Source organism: Esox lucius, chromosome 4 (genome assembly GCF_011004845.1).
Source record: "Esox lucius isolate fEsoLuc1 chromosome 4, fEsoLuc1.pri, whole genome shotgun sequence".
In the NCBI taxonomy this organism is placed as follows: Eukaryota; Metazoa; Chordata; class Actinopteri; order Esociformes; family Esocidae; genus Esox; species Esox lucius.
Genome location: NC_047572.1, coordinates 12,334,171 through 12,350,202, shown reverse-complemented (window position 1 = coordinate 12,350,202; position 16,032 = coordinate 12,334,171). Strand labels below are relative to the sequence as shown.

Genomic DNA, 16,032 nt, shown 5'->3' with positions numbered 1-16,032 from the left:
AGGATCTGAAAAGACCTAATGTGAAAAGACCTAATCTGACTTGTCAAAAGACCACATTTTGGGAAGATCAGATATAAAGTCAGACTTTCCAAACAGGTCAAAAAGTATGGTTTCAACAGAGCACTGAGCTTTTCTCTGGCCCCAGCCCAGCAGGCAAACATGAAGAAAAACCATCCACAATCTGTGCTCAGGCACCCGTGTGTGTATGTGTGTGTGTGTGTGTAGGAGGAGGGACAGTGAGAGAAGTGGGAGGGGACCACAGAGTAAGGTGTCTCTTAGCAGTCTAATGTAAGTCTCCTGAGTGAAATGGAGTGGGCTGAGTAAAGTTAGCTGGCAAGCTATTGACAGAAACAGTGATAAAACTTTACTTCCTGGTCAGATCTGTTTTTTGGGATTCCCATGAGGAATTATGGAAGAAGAACAGTACTTGTCACTCTTGTTCTGCTGGATCTGTAAAAATCCCTAAGGCATAGGGACGAAAAGAAGTAGGACAATTCAAGGAATAGTTAACTCAGAGGACCTCAGGTAAGTTTCTCTAGTTTTATGTCATGAACGGCTTCACTGCTGCTGGATTAACTCATCTGCAACTTCAGTTATTGAATTAAACACTTCCAGGCATTAAGTCTTAAATACGTGTTTACAACACGTCTAATGGCACATAATGCATTTTACAAGCGTTTTCTAAGTCTAGGCAACTGTAAAGGCTTGTTCATAAAACTGTTACCCAGTTAGTCACTGTAAACACATTATGTGCAAATTTTTCTCATGATCTGCGATATTGATTAACCACAGCATGTAGATCTGCCTGAGCATAGAGCTGACCCCTGTTTAGTATGACCAGGACAATTGTCAACTAGAAGTAGCATCATCTGACCCCAATTCACCAACAATGACATGTGTAGAGTCAAGTAGTTACCTGGCAGTGTGTACGCGTGTGTGTTTTTGTGTAGATAAGTCAGTGGTCGTCCGTTTTTAGGGTGGGGTGTGTATTGTAAACTCACTACGTTAGAATGAATGACCTGGCCTTAACTGAAGGACCCCTCCCAGTAATTTTGTTAATTGGTCTGCCTGTGGCACTGGGTGTGTGTGTGTGTGTGTGTCTTGGGGGGGGGTGGGGTCCAGGTGGAGGGGGTAGCAACTGGTCAAGGCAGGGTCTTCTCATTGCTCTGGGCAGTGGTGAGCCACAGAAGCCTATGACATTGTGGGCCTAACTCAACACAGTGGTTGGTGTTAAGCATTTTATACAGCTGAGCCAACATGCAGGATGTTGATACGTATTATAATGTGAGCCATGCACACTCTGCTCTGAAAAGCCTAACCCTAATTAACAACACTTTACATATCTAATATGGCATTTTTGCCAGAATGTAGTAGAAATCTAGTCCTGTTTGGCCACAATACAAGGCAGTCCTGTTTGGCCGTTTACAACGCACGCACACACACTGGAATATTCATAGATATGTGCACACTCAGTTTCATTTATCGCCTATATAACTGTTGGTGGGAAGACATGCTGAATCATTGCTAGATTCAAACCGCAAATCTGCTAACCCTGGAGCTCTTTCTGAGAGTACAGGCGAAGATGATTGTAGAAGGCCTGATGATGACTATGATTGGGTTGATTCATATCAACTACCATGGACCACAAAGAGGACAATACAGAACCCTCAAGGATAGGTATACACATAATTTAAAGTACATTTTACACCAGTATTTTACATTGGGAAAAACTTAAGGGCTCATCCAGTAGAGCTAACACATAAATTATTCGATCATGTTATGAACTTGCCATTTAGTAGGCCATCAGTCATTTTAGGCAATATAAAAATTTACATCGCCAGCGAGATAAATTAAAAAACCAAAATGTTCAACGCTGTCAACTTTGCCCCATATATATCAGTAGAGGTGCGAGTGAGATTAAATGAGGGTGATGTTGAAATGCGATCTGATCCGAGCAGCATGGTTGAGCTGAGCATGTACCTGCAGGTCGTGACGACGGGGGTTTGAATGAGAAGAAAGACGACAGGCAGGCAGCCACCATACACACACACACACACACACACACATGCACAAATGAGAAGAACAGACAGGAACACCCAGAAACATGAATAGGAGGGACCATCCAACAGTTAACAGCAAACATCAGTGACTGCCCGAGGTTCTTACCCACCACGGCAATGCTGGCCAGCTGTTTCTGAGACTAAATATGTTCTATTCAACCTTGATTTTTACGGGCCCGGGTCAGACAAAATTCCTTTTGTAGGTGGCAGTTTTGGATTGTTTACCATGTTTATATAAAGGACATAGTTGAGCTAAAATGATCTAAAGACTAAATTGATATAGTGTAAATGAAAAGAGTACATGACAACTCATAATTCTTGTCTAACTTCAAACAAACCTCAACTATTTAGTAGGAATGTGTCATTACCACAACCTAGTTGAGATAAAACAAATTACCAGGCTGTCCGCCATCCCAATGTTGAATACTCAGGCACAAGTCTTAATCTAAGTCTGAGCTCAGGAGTTATATATACATATTTTAATTAATTAAATCATAATTTATAATAATTAGTAACGCCTTGTGTTCCTTCATCAGCATGTTGGTAAAATGTAGCATACTTAGAAATAGAAATAAGTACTTCCTAAAACTCTGTTCACACTATGAAGTTAAATGTCAGGAAGAATTCGTTTCTGCAGTAACAGAGTATTAACAGGTATCTTGTATTATTTCAAAGAGCATCTTAAGTGATTCTTACTCCAAATCTCTGGGTGATCTACTATAAACTTCAGAAATTGGAAAATATACAGTATATCTGTAACAGAGCTGGTGTGGCATGTAGATTAATCTAAAGTGCCAAGAATTGGTCAAATCTACATAAAGGGAAACTGGGGTATTTATGGTTGTCGAGGGCAGTACTGAACTTGGCCAATAACCCAGTTTCCTAGGCAATTTTAAGTTAATGATATGAATGTTTATATTTGATTTTGCATTGAGAGCTTGTTGCAATATTTTGAATAATTATTTTAATATTAATATGTGTTGACATTTTTGTTATGCATTGTGGGGAAAAATAAACACATTTTCCATCCTTTGAATCTAAGACATAAAAAATAAAGTGAAATGCATTAACATTTAGAAAAACTCTGAACTACATAATGAACAGACAGCAGCACACCTCCCAGATGAACAGTGGCAGTATTTACATTTAGAGGAAAGTTAACCCACCTCCAAATCCTGTTTAATACCTGTCATCACCCAACAAATCCTTTTTTATTAACATGTGTTGGAAAAGGCTTTAAAATAAGGATTTGATTATAAGATATGGCGCTCAAAAATAGAATTATTATTATTATTTTGGGTAAAGGCACCATCTGTCTAATGCTGTTCTTTGCCTGAGTCTTGTCTTAAAACAATGTATTGCCTGGCTTTGGTCAAGGCATGTCAGAACAGGAGACAAATACGCACCATACCACAGCCATTCACTCTAGTGTTGGGTCATTGCTTGTTTAACAATCATATTGTATTGCTAAGACAGGAGCAGGTACCAGGGAAATGACAACTGTGTTCATAATCTGGTCCAGAATCTACATTTTGTAGGGGCCTGAGTTTGAGTTTAGATGTGTGGTGGTATACAATGCATTCGTTTTTGTTAAGACATATATTCTTTCATATGAAAAATAATAAGCTGTATCTCTCTGGTTCCCCTTGTCACTCTCCTCCTTTTCTCTCTGTCCATCTTACTCTTTTCTTCTACCTGTCTCCACCCCACAGCTGAGGATCCTTGCAATGACAGTGAAGATGGTTACAACAGACCCAAGTACGTTACTCGTTGTAGTGACGGTCTTACTAAACGTTGTACCTAGCCAGGCGCAGAGCTTGGTAAAGGCATTCGGGATGGACAGCTCTAACATTAGGTTCACCTCTCATCTCTACAACGCCACCATTAACGAGAACTCAGCCCCCCGGACTGCCGTGGACAGTACCATTAAGATGGGTATCGTACTAACCAAACCCATCTGGGACATCAAGTATAGACTTGTCTCTGGAGACGATGACGGCCTATTCAAAGTAGAAGAAGTCAAAGTTGGGGATTTCTGCTTCTTGCGAATTAAAACACGCAGCAGTAACTCTGCATCGCTAAACAGGGAAGTCAGAGATAGCTACACTCTAACGATTGAAGCCACTGAAAGCACACATGACTTACAAGCCAGGACCAAGGTACTGATCCAGGTGCTGGATACCAATGACCTGAAACCACTCTTCTACCCAGCCTCGTACAGCGCGGTCATCAGGGAAGATGCTCCTTTGAAGTCGAGTGTGGTAACGGTCAGCGCAACGGACGCGGATATTGGCAGTAACGCAGAGTTCTATTACTCTTTCACGAGTAGATCCTATCCATTTGCTATCAATCCTTTTACAGGCACCATCAGCCTCATCAAGAGACTTAATCACAGCCGAGCAGACATGTACGAGCTCACCGTGTTAGCCGAGGACAGGACCAAGAAGATATCAGGGGTACAAAAGTTTGGTAACGTTGCTAGGGTTAAAGTAACCGTGGAAAAGCGATCTTGGACTGTACCAATTATCAAGCCTGTCCCGGTTATCCACACTCAGAAGAATGAAGACGAGAAAATAACTATCAATGTCCGAGTGGAGCCGGGTGTAAAGCCAGTTGATTCCGTTAGTATTGTTGCCGGGGATCTACAGAGGTGTTTTGAGATTATCCCCTCCAGTTTGCGAGGCCATGGTTTCCAAGTGGCTTCCACCAAACAGATTAACTGGTTCCAGAGTCCTTCAGGATTTAATCTTTCCCTCCAGGCCAAAGACAAGAGCAGTCCTCCTCAACTTTCTACAATAACAGAAATTCAAATACCTCCCTATAAATATAGCGAGTTCACATTTCTGGAAGACACCTATATTGCCACACTAAGTGAGTTTTCCCCACCAAAAACACATGTTGTTAGGGTATCAGTTACCTCAACACCTTTGAATGTTACATTCCATATAAAAAGTAATTCTGATAGTTCCAAATTTAAGATAAACCCCAAAACGGGCGTCATTATGAACACAGACAACTTTGACTTTGAGAAGAAGTCACGTTATCAATTTGATGTGATTGCAAATAACGGCAAAGCCAAAACACATATCATCATTGAGATAACTGATGAAAATGACAATGCCCCCATATTCACCGAATCCTCATACCAGGCAAACCTACCCGAGAATGTACCAGTTGGTACCAGTGTTTTATCAGTCTCCGCAATAGATGAGGATACGGGTCAAAACGGATTTGTGACCTACGCCATAGCAAACACAAACCCATCTCCATTTTCCATTGATCCAGTCAGTGGGGTGATCTCCACGTCTGAAGATCTGGACTATGAACTCATGAAGAGGTGGTATCATCTCAGGATCTGGGCCTCTGACAGTGGTAGTCCATTCAACCATGTTTCTGAGTGTGCCGTGACGATCACCATGAGCAACGTCAACGATAACACCCCTCTGTTTGAGCAGGTGGGATGCAACGCCACCGTACCTGTTGATTTACCAGTTGGGAAGCAAATTGCAGCGTTGTCTGCTGTTGACCCAGATGAACTACAACAGCTGAGATACGTGATAGACTCAGGCAATAACCAGCGACTGTTCGACATCGACACCGTATCTGGAATTATAAGACTTACCAAACAGATTCCCGCGGCCTTCACCGAGAACCAACTGCCTTCATACAAACTCTATATTACAGCAACAGATGGCGAACGTAACTCTGACCCTTCCATTGTTACGGTAACGGTTGTCAGCCAGGGCAGTGAAGCCACCTTCAACTGTGAGGAGACGGGTGTTTTCAAACAGCTCACAGACAAACTGATAGAATCCATAAAGCCAGTTTTGACGATCCAGGATGAAGAATCCTTTTCAGACATTCACATCATCAACCGCCATTCGCCTAAGTTCAACTCTGGCATCCCTAGTTCTATTGATATCCGAGAGGATTTTCCTTTGAATGCGACCATCCTTCACTTCAAGGCTACGGATAATGACACTGGATTCAACAGCAGGCTTTTGTACCAAATCTCCAGCGGAAATGAAGATGGGTGTTTCTCCATTGGTATTTGGTCCGGGGAGTTGCAGCTTGTGTGTCCTTTAGACCGAGAAATCAGAGAGTTCTACATCTTGAACATAACTGTCTATGACTTAGGAGTCCCACAAACCTCAGCATGGAAATTTCTCGCAGTGAATGTATTGGACGTCAATGACAACCGACCAGTATTCGATCAACTCAGGTATATTACGCACATCCCAGAAAACACAGAAGTAGACACAAAGATATTCCAGGTGCACGCAACGGATTTAGACTCTGAGGACAATGGAAACATTGTATATTCTTTTCTTACGCTAACCAGTCTGTTCAAGATAGATGAACTCACCGGAGAGGTGAGGCTAGCTGGACGGTTAGACAGAGAAGCTTTCCCCAGACACGACCTAAAGATAGAGGCTCGAGATCAATCCAAATCAGACCCATCTCTGTTCTCCATGTCTGATCTGGTTGTGGTGTTAGAGGACATCAACGACAACCCTCCCAAGTTTGTACCCAAGATGTACAGCATCAAAGTTCCTGAAGACTTGCCATTAGGAACAGTCTTATTGTGGGTTGAGAGCCATGACTTAGACCTGGGCAGTGGTGGACAGATCACCTACAATCTGAAAAACAGTGCAAGCGGGGCCTTTTCTCTCGACGCATCAACAGGTTCACTAACCCTTGAGAAGGAACTGGACTTTGAGAAGAGGCAGTCGTATAACCTCACAGTCCGAGCGGTGGACCACGGTCTTCCTCGTTCTCTCTCCTCCTCTTGCTTTATCGAGGTTGAGGTCCTTGACGTCAATGAGAACCTGAACAGGCCAGTGTTCCCCAGGTTTGTCTATGAGGCCAGTGTACTGGAAGATGCACCCGTGGGGACCTCAGTGTTGACTCTGACAGCAGCTGACAAGGACCTGGGGAGAGATGGAGTTGTCAGGTATCACATTCATGATGGCACCGGTCTGGGAGTCTTCACTATTGACGAGGAAACAGGTAGCTATATACTCTGTTGTCTGTTGTCCATACAGTCTGCATGTGATAGTATAAAAAAAAAATCCTTTATTTTATAATATTTTCAGTAGCATGAATTTTTTGTTGTTATAGTCCATTAAAATGTATATGTGTTGAATGGAAAATGGATATGAAATACCAAAACTACCTGAGTCTGCTATGTTCCTACATACTGTATGTGGTTATGAGGTTAATCCATCACCTCACAGTGTATAACATTTCATTAGCATGCACTGGAAAATAAGTACACTCTCATGAGACACATGACATTATAAAGGATCCTGTCCTTCTGTTTTGTAGGAGTCATTTGAATACAGACACATGACATTATATAGGATCCTGTCCTTCTGTTTTGTAGGAGTCATTTGAATACAGACACATGACATTATAAAGGATCCTGTCCTTCTGTTTTGTAGGAGTCATTTGAATACAGACACATGACATTATAAAGGATCCTGTCCTTCTGTTTTGTAGGAGTCATATGCACTGCTGAGACACTGGACCGTGAGGCAGTATCCCACTACTGGCTGTCGGTCTACGCCAAAGATCTGGGTACCATCCCCCTAGTGACCTGGGCAGACGTGTACCTGGAAGTCATGGACATCAATGATAACGCGCCACAGCTTTCCAAGCCTGTATATATCGGCTCTGTCATGGAAAACATGCCTAAAGACAAGTCTGTGCTGCAGGTCAGTGCTACTGATGTGGACACATCCTCTGAGGGAAAACTCACGTACCAGCTTCTGGATTCACAACGGACTTATTTCGCCATCAACCCCAAGACAGGTAATTGAAACCTCTCAGCATGAAACATTAGGTTGAAACCTGAATGGCATCCTGTTGTCTATGTAGCGCGCTACTTTGAGGGATCCGCTTAAAGGTAGTGTAGTATGTGGGGAATATGGTTGACATTAGGGACAGGCATGTGATTTATATAGTTTTAAGAATGCCCATTTTATTCCTGTATCATTAGTGACACCTTGGACTGATGATTAATGACTGGGCTTTATGACTGGCAAATCCGACAACCGATATTTCATTTTGTGCAACTTATGTTAAGTGTTTGGCACTTTTTTGATGATGTGTGTCAAACATAGATTTCAATAGTTGTTGTACAGTAAAACAGTATGTGGTTTCTCTACAGATCGATTAGAAAATGGTAGAGTAAGAAAAGTGTCACAGGCTGCAACGTGCACATGCATCATACAGGGTGTGTAACGACACGTGAGGCCGGGACAAGGTCAAACTCGACTTAGCTCTAACCATGAACGTACTCAACGCGATTAATTCCTGGGAGTCGTGTCTATACTCTGTGGGAAGAAAGTGTTACACAAAAAAATCCTCAGTCAAAAACTTGAAATTCAGTCATCACTGACAGTTTTGTTCTGCGGTTGAATGCCTGTCGCACAGACTGGGACTTTGAAGACAAGGCAGAATTGAACGGAATTAGCGGTGTGTCGCAAGCCCCAACATGTCTCTTTGTCCTTGACTTGTACTGTAATCTCCACAGCTCTCCCAAGCATCCACACCCCAGGCCAACACCAGAGGATTAAAGCACAAAATAAGCTCCATTAACTATTATACAATAGATGTGAGGTTGTATAGAAATACCCAGTGTAATCAAGTAAAGTTAGCTTCATGAAAGGGCCCTTTGTCTAGCTTATAATACCCTATTCTATTTTATGCTTTATATTTGTGTTTATCTAATTTTATTTAATGTTATAACAAATGTGAAATAGTACATTAGTACATCTCACTTCATCTAGTTACTGCGCTTCTGCACCAGAATTGCCTTGGGTTTTAGGCTGTGCATTTGAATAGCATTTGGAGAAAACTGCTAAAGTACTTTCTAAAACATTCTCGCTTGACTGATAGACAGTATCAAGGGCCATGCTTTACTGCAATCTGAAGCGTATACTGTAGTTGGATAAGGTGCTAGCAAAATATGGTTGATTTGTCTCTGTCTGAGGATATGAGCATTCTGAGGATGTGAGCCGTACTCCTCATGTCTGAGCAGGAAAGACATGACTCACTGGTACAGAGAAGTCTGACTAAGCCTCCAATTAAATCGAGTGTTGTAGTAAGCTAAGAACATACTGTACAGTGTCTGCAGAGAGGTCCCAGCAAGAAAGATCAGTTAAGACCCAATAATCCATTTGGATGTAGTCAAGCAGTATACTGTAGCAAAGTCTTACCATCTGGAATATGAAGATGACTAGAAAACTACAACAAGACAAAAGAGGTCAAGGGACTACTTTTAAAAGAGAGACCTAACTGCGATCAAGGAGCTTCTTTCCCACATATCAGCTAATGATAAAAACAGCAGCTCACTGTCTAATGTGTCTCACCTGCCTAAATAACGTCTGCCGTAAAGACCCAGCAGGGTTTGTTTTGAGTGCCATAAAAGTGAAATGAACCCCAAAAAAGCCAGTTGACCCCCCCCCCATCACAAACACAGACACACACACACCTGTTTTTAATGTTCCCTAAGCCCATTATCCAAAACCAACCCTAACCTTAACCCAACCCAAAACGCAACCACAATAACTGAAATTGTTTGCCTAAACACAAACTAGCCATAACCACAACATTAACATCTTTCTAAACCTAATCCTGGAAAACCCACTGGAAAAAGGCTTGACAAAGCTTTTTCCTAATGGTGATTTGTTAGATAAAGCTTTTGGGAAGTGATTTGTTATGACTGTCTATATTTGCGGGAACTTCTGGTTTTGTTACACCTGGTTCACATACATGCATGGTAATCAGTCACTTAGGGAAATTAATTTCTCATCCTGCATTCAGGATTTACGCAGATAACCCTATTATACTACCTGGGTGGGTACTAGTATACCAATGGGCATTTTTATTAATGAATGCATTTAAGATACCCCATCAGTAAATTCATTACCCATTAATTTAGACAAGTTACATTATGAAACAGCTTGTTCTGACAGACTAAATTTTACATAGTAAACTTAACTCTGGGAAACTCACAGTACGATACGTTACATTTGAGAAGGTTACATGAGACAGAAAGGTTACTAACTGTAAAAACAAGTCAGTGGTTGATCGTGGTGGATGAGTGGGTGTAGAACAAAAATTTCTAGATTTTAATCTATCTCAACGGACAGATTAGATTTATTTTCTTGGTGCTAGGAATCTTCTTTCAGAACTCTCCCCTATGTTTTTTATGGAGTTTATTTGGACATTTCCAAATGACTAACTGATGTTCTCAACCAACCGTAGAAATAGTCCGGATTAGCAGCCTTTGAATCACTATTCGACCCGTATCCACTAGGCACTTGCTTGGAGTGCCCTCCATGGTCACGTGTTGCAGGGGGGAAAAATACTTCCTCAAAGTGACTAATGGTTTAAAAAATGCATCCACACACTAGGGACTTAAACGATCCAATTCACGGTCAACTTTTAATTAATGAAACATGCATGACATTCCAATTCACAAATCATTAAACAGAAAAAAAATGGATCAACAATTGAACATTTAATTGAAGTCATATTTGGTTTTTTATGTGTGTTGTCTCAAAAACGTTTGGCAAGCCTATCCATTCTTTTCTGTGAAATTGCGCTGTGCCTTGAGGGATTCCACTGTGCTTGTTTGAAGGGGCCACTGGAAGGTGTATATTGCCCCTACCCCTTTAACAATGTTCGCACCCTTAGCTTAGGGACACTGGTACAAATGGTGGAAGTGTGCCTGAACAGGAAAATGGGGGTCGAGAGTGGAGCGGAGGACAAAGGGTTTCATTTGGGATTTATTGCTTGAGTTTATCAGCCAGATACATTAAAATATAAAAAGTGGTCAAATATTATATTTCAAAATATATTTTCAAATGTGTAAACATTTAATTATTTGGCAAATTATTTATGTTTCCAATGTATCTTAAAATGCATGCAGGAAATATATGTTTCGGGGTTCAGCAGCAGTGGAAATTCATAATGCAAATTCCTGTGAGATATGCTATAGAAAGGTGAATCTTGGCAGCTTTGTCAATGGCAGTGGTCTACATCATTCCATGCATCATTGAAAATTAAATATATTAATTAAATACAACAAAAATCAAGTACATTAGGGGTTAGAGAAGACGCTAATTATAGGGAAGTGACTAATATCGCTCAATGTTGCCTCAGTACTGACGACACCTGGAAATGCTGCATACAGCTTTAATTTGAAGTAGTTGTTTTTTCTTGTGAGTGAATGTTCTATACTTTGCTTGTGTGCCCAAGTTGTGAACATCTCGAGTAGACCACATACAAGCATTGGCCCAAGGGCTTCTGCTTTCACGAGTAAGTTGGTTATGAGGATAATTAAAAAGGCGTATAAAATAAAAGTGGTAGAAATTTGGTGGCAGTTGGCCGTTAAACGTATACGTTTAGAAGGCATCAGTCCTGTTTAATCTGTAGGCCAAATACCCTGATATAAACTCAGGGTGTAAATCCTAGAGGCCTCACCCGTATTTCAACACAAACCGCAGAAAAATACCAAACCAGTAATGGAAACCTGTTTCGTCAGGTTTTCTGATCTCATAGACTCTTCAATTTGGCATTAGAATTTGCCGTCAAAAAGGAACATATGCATGCGTAGCTAAGTACCTCAATTCTGATTAAGTACCTCATTCTCTTTCAAAACAACGTTCTGATCTAAAGCATGGGAACTGTAAAAGATAATGCCATACTTTTATCTGTGGATAGATTGTATTGCCTCCTTCCTGCAATGCACAATATACTAGTAGTGTCCACAGAACACCTCAAAGGTTGATTTTATTACTGTCAAAATATTGAGTGCAGTGATGTTCTTAGTTGTTTCTTCAGTGAAGACTAAACTGTAAAGACAGAAAAAACACACTTAGAAAAATGACAGAAGAGTAATGGCTGCCTGAGGCCACCAATGACAGGTGTGCTACTGCTGTCAGTGTGGGAGACTGCCCAGTTCCTTCTTCGTCATTCCCTCCCCATTTCCCCCTGCCCTGACTTATTGTTTTAGTCATTATTTCTCCTTTTCTTTCATTCTTCCTCCGCTCTTTCTCCACTCTCTTTAACACCTTTTTGTCTGTTTTGTTGTTCTCTCCTTCCCCCTTCCTTGTTTTCTCTCCCCTTTGTTTTCTTAGGTGTCATTAGTACTCTGACCTCCCTCGACCGGGAACAGAAGTCTGAGCACAGTGTCGAGGTGAGAGACTGAGACTCCTGCTTGTGATCAAACAACACGAGCGTTCTCGATTACTGTCAAAAGGCCTGTAATGAGAGCTTGTATCAAATAGTATACGATGATTATTGTGTTTAGCTAGTCTCGATGAATCATTTTATCTGCTCTCAGGTGATTGTGTCAGACAACGGCATTCCTGCACTGCGCTCAACATCCACAGTGATCATCCAAGTGCTGGATGAGAACGACAACAGGCCCCTGTTCAGCCACAAGCTCTTCCAGGTCGGCTTTTCCAGACTCACCGGGGTCTCGGTGTCGAGTTCAAAACGTCACATCACTATGAAAACAGTTTCCGAACAACTGCTCAATTTCAATAAAAGGGTTATTAAAAAAATAAAATTGACCGATTTCCTCAAATGTCCGATTCCAGGTCAAACTACCCGAGCAGCATGGTGTTGAAGGCGTCGAGCCCAAGGTGACAGTGTACCGGATGATTGCCCGGGATGACGATGAAGGACCCAATGCTGAGCTCACTTACAGCCTCCAGGACAACCAGAAGGAACAGTTTGACATCCATCCGGCCACCGGGGTAGTGACCGCCCGGGGGGACTTCACAGCCGGCAACTACAGCATCTTGACGGTAGGTTGTCCTGACGTTCAGACCAAAACACAACTTCCTAATAACAGGTTCCACACGGCGACCGCATTTGTCACCCAAACGCACCCCTTTAGGAGACCTGCTATCTCGAATTAATGTAACGTAACCATCCTCCGTGGCAGCCATTCACATGCAGGGGATGCGTGCAGACTTGAAGTTGCGTGTGAAAGCAGTGGATGCCCACGACACAGCCCTGTCATGTTCTTACATGTATTAGATGATTTGCACAGCGACCCACATGCGCTCGTGTGCTCTCTCATTGCCCGGCAGATCAAAGCCGAGGACCACGGGAGCCCGGCGTGGTCGTCGACAGTCCGCCTGGACGTTCAGTGGATCCGCAGGCCGGGGCTCAGCTCGGAGACGCTGACTTTCGAGGAGCCTCACTTCACCGTGGCCGTCATGGAGACCGACCCTGTCGCTCACATGGTGGGGATCATCCTGATGGAGACGCAGAGGCTGCTGTGGTACGACATCACAGGTGAGGGGGAAGACAGGAGGTATGATGTCACCGTGTCTCTGTGAAGTCATGTCGACCCCTTACGATGTGGACAATGTTCAGTAGTTTCACTTGGAAGACTTGCTAAATGCCTTTTTTTATGCAGAAAATTCCTTTGTATGGTATGCATTGATATTAGATATTTACTGTGTTGACACGGTATGGCTTAAAGTTACCGAAAACTCGCTGTTTCTTTAAACGGACCAAATGGTTTGAGTCAAAACGTAGGTGACCTATGAAACATTTTACATTTCGGTATGTACTTAAAGGCAAAAGCAAACAGAACCGAAAAAAAGATTGCCAATGGACTGTAAATGAAAGGAGATTAATATTGTTTGAAAATTATGAGAATCTACTGTATTTTGGAGTCCATTCCTGTGAAGCCTGATGTTGCTAGATTGAACGATCGTCACTCTGCAGTCAAACGGAGCAGGGCAGAGCAGGCCTGGTCTTGGTGTGACAGATTATATCTCAGCTAGAGGTATGGTACTGGCCCCTGTAAAGGCAGAATGGAGACTTATTTCCTCAGATGAAGGGCCAGGTACCAAAGGAACTCTTTCCTTTGCAATCTGCCTGACCATTTGCCATGCTTCACAGGTTTAAGACCTGCGGTTTGTTAATGTTTAGTTTTATGTAGTTCAAGGACCACACCCTTTTAGACATGGTAGTGTGACCTTTTTCCCAACGCCCTTGGAAAACAAAATAAGTCAATATAACCAAACTTCGACGCAGCTTACTGTTGCCGTATTGGAATCATTGTAAACTTTCAATAATACTTTACAAAAGTTCAGACAGTTGAGAAAAGTATTTCTGGAAGGAGAGCAGATCTGTACAGGGAGCTGGGAGCTCATGCCGAACTCACACTTATACATTTCAGATTTGAATTTGAACTAGGCCACATTGTCCTCACTGTTTCCCTCCCAGCCTTATTCAGCCTGTACATTTATAAATAGCTCTGCTGTAGACAGCAGTACACCAGGCAGTTGTAAGTAAAACCTCACCCCAAACGAACAGGTAACACCTGGAACTAATGACAATTGGGACATCTGGCACATAATGTAAGCGTGTTTGTGGTCCACATTTGTGTACACATTTGCTGTAAAGCAATACATTTTTCTGTCCATATTTCTGTCTCACTATCTATCTACAACCAGTTAGCCAGTTGGACATTTTAAAGTGTCTTTCTTCCAGCTAACCCCTGAAGGAAACAAGACTAGGCCAGCATGAACTTAACCATGGCAATTTAGATTATGCCAGGAGAAGCACTCAAAATGTCTCAATGCATTTCCAACATTGAAAGATATTTTGCCTTAATTTTATATGTTCTAACAATGCCAGCTGCTTTAAAAGTTATATATTGGCTAGCAATTATATACACCTGAAACAGAATCTTCAAATAATCAATTTCCTTTTATGTCACTTTTCAAACCATTCAAACGTTGTTGTAAACCCCCAACTTAGTGTTAAGATATTTGTTCAATAATGCTCCACAGATTATTTAAGAAGTTATGCTTTAAACTGTTTTATTCTTATCTAGTCCCATTGGAGATATTAAGAGAAAGCTTGTTAAAAATCAAGTCTTATGAGCCTTCAGAATATGGATAGACTTCTCAATAAACACCATCTGGCTGAACAAGTATGATATTTACCCCTGCTGTTCCCGGCGTCTGTTCAAAGTGTGTCGCTGCCAAATGTTTCCCCTTAAAATAATTGTGTTGCACTTATTCTGGTACACTTGGTCATGGGACGGGGGCCCTTTGTCAGGACCTTGTTTTCTATAATTAACAGAAAGACGGATGAGCACGCCAGGAAGACCGTGGTTTGTTTGCCCCACACTGGCAGACTGTTTGAGTTGTTCTCTCAGTGAGGTGATGGCATAGTGTGCACAAGGGGTAATTCTAATTGTTAAGGGGGAAATATGTGTGACCATTCTTAAGGAGGGGATGTATTCATAAGAGCTATTCTGTCATGCCTCCATGCAGGCTTATGGGCAACAACTAAACGAAACAGGGTACAATTGGGTATTCACCTCTCTCAGTTGATTTGTGGGTCTTCTTTTCAGTCCATCAGTTGGGAATGGGCAAGGTCTATTTCCAGTTGATTCCCCATCCAAGTCATTATGGATCTGGAGCACAACATCGTCATGAGGATACTCTCTCCTCTCCTGTGGATCTAAACTCTGTGTAGTGAATGATACTTCAAAAGCAAAACATCCTTTTCCACTGAGGCAGTGTGACAAAACATTCGAATTTCAAATTGATAAACATCCAACTTTCAGACTTGGGCGATTGATTTACTTTGTATTTACCCGCTAGCTATTCCGTTGCTCTTTCTCAGGGGGCGATGAGGATCAAGACTTTGACATTGAGAGGAACACAGGCAGCATTCTGATAGCCAGGCCTCTGGACGCTGGGAAGAAGTCCAACTACAATCTAACCGTTCAGGTTACAGATGGCCATCAGCTTGTAACCACGCAGGTCAGACATATACTGTATACTACACATATACCATAGCATATCTGACATTTTATAGTGAAAAATGTGTCACTAAAATGTTTTACAGTACATTAAATTGCTTGAACACAGTAATAGGAGCAGCCTTGTCTAAAGTCTTATCGAAGAATTATAAGTCC

At 41.9% G+C, this 16,032-nt stretch overlaps 1 protein-coding gene across 1 annotated transcript in view; it reads left to right on the top strand.

Moving 5' to 3' along the window:
• Window positions 1-307: 307 nt before the first annotated feature.
• The window catches only part of fat2 (FAT atypical cadherin 2), a 44,885-nt gene continuing 29,160 nt past the window's right edge, over window positions 308-16,032 (top strand). Inside the window, exons 1-8 of the mRNA XM_010903665.4 lie at window positions 308-525; window positions 3,773-7,070; window positions 7,563-7,874; window positions 12,212-12,270; window positions 12,418-12,528; window positions 12,677-12,886; window positions 13,175-13,382; window positions 15,738-15,877. Coding sequence (XP_010901967.2) covers window positions 3,788-7,070; window positions 7,563-7,874; window positions 12,212-12,270; window positions 12,418-12,528; window positions 12,677-12,886; window positions 13,175-13,382; window positions 15,738-15,877 — 4,323 coding nt within the window. The 5' untranslated portion in view covers window positions 308-525; window positions 3,773-3,787. The remainder of the gene's footprint in view (window positions 526-3,772; window positions 7,071-7,562; window positions 7,875-12,211; window positions 12,271-12,417; window positions 12,529-12,676; window positions 12,887-13,174; window positions 13,383-15,737; window positions 15,878-16,032) is intronic.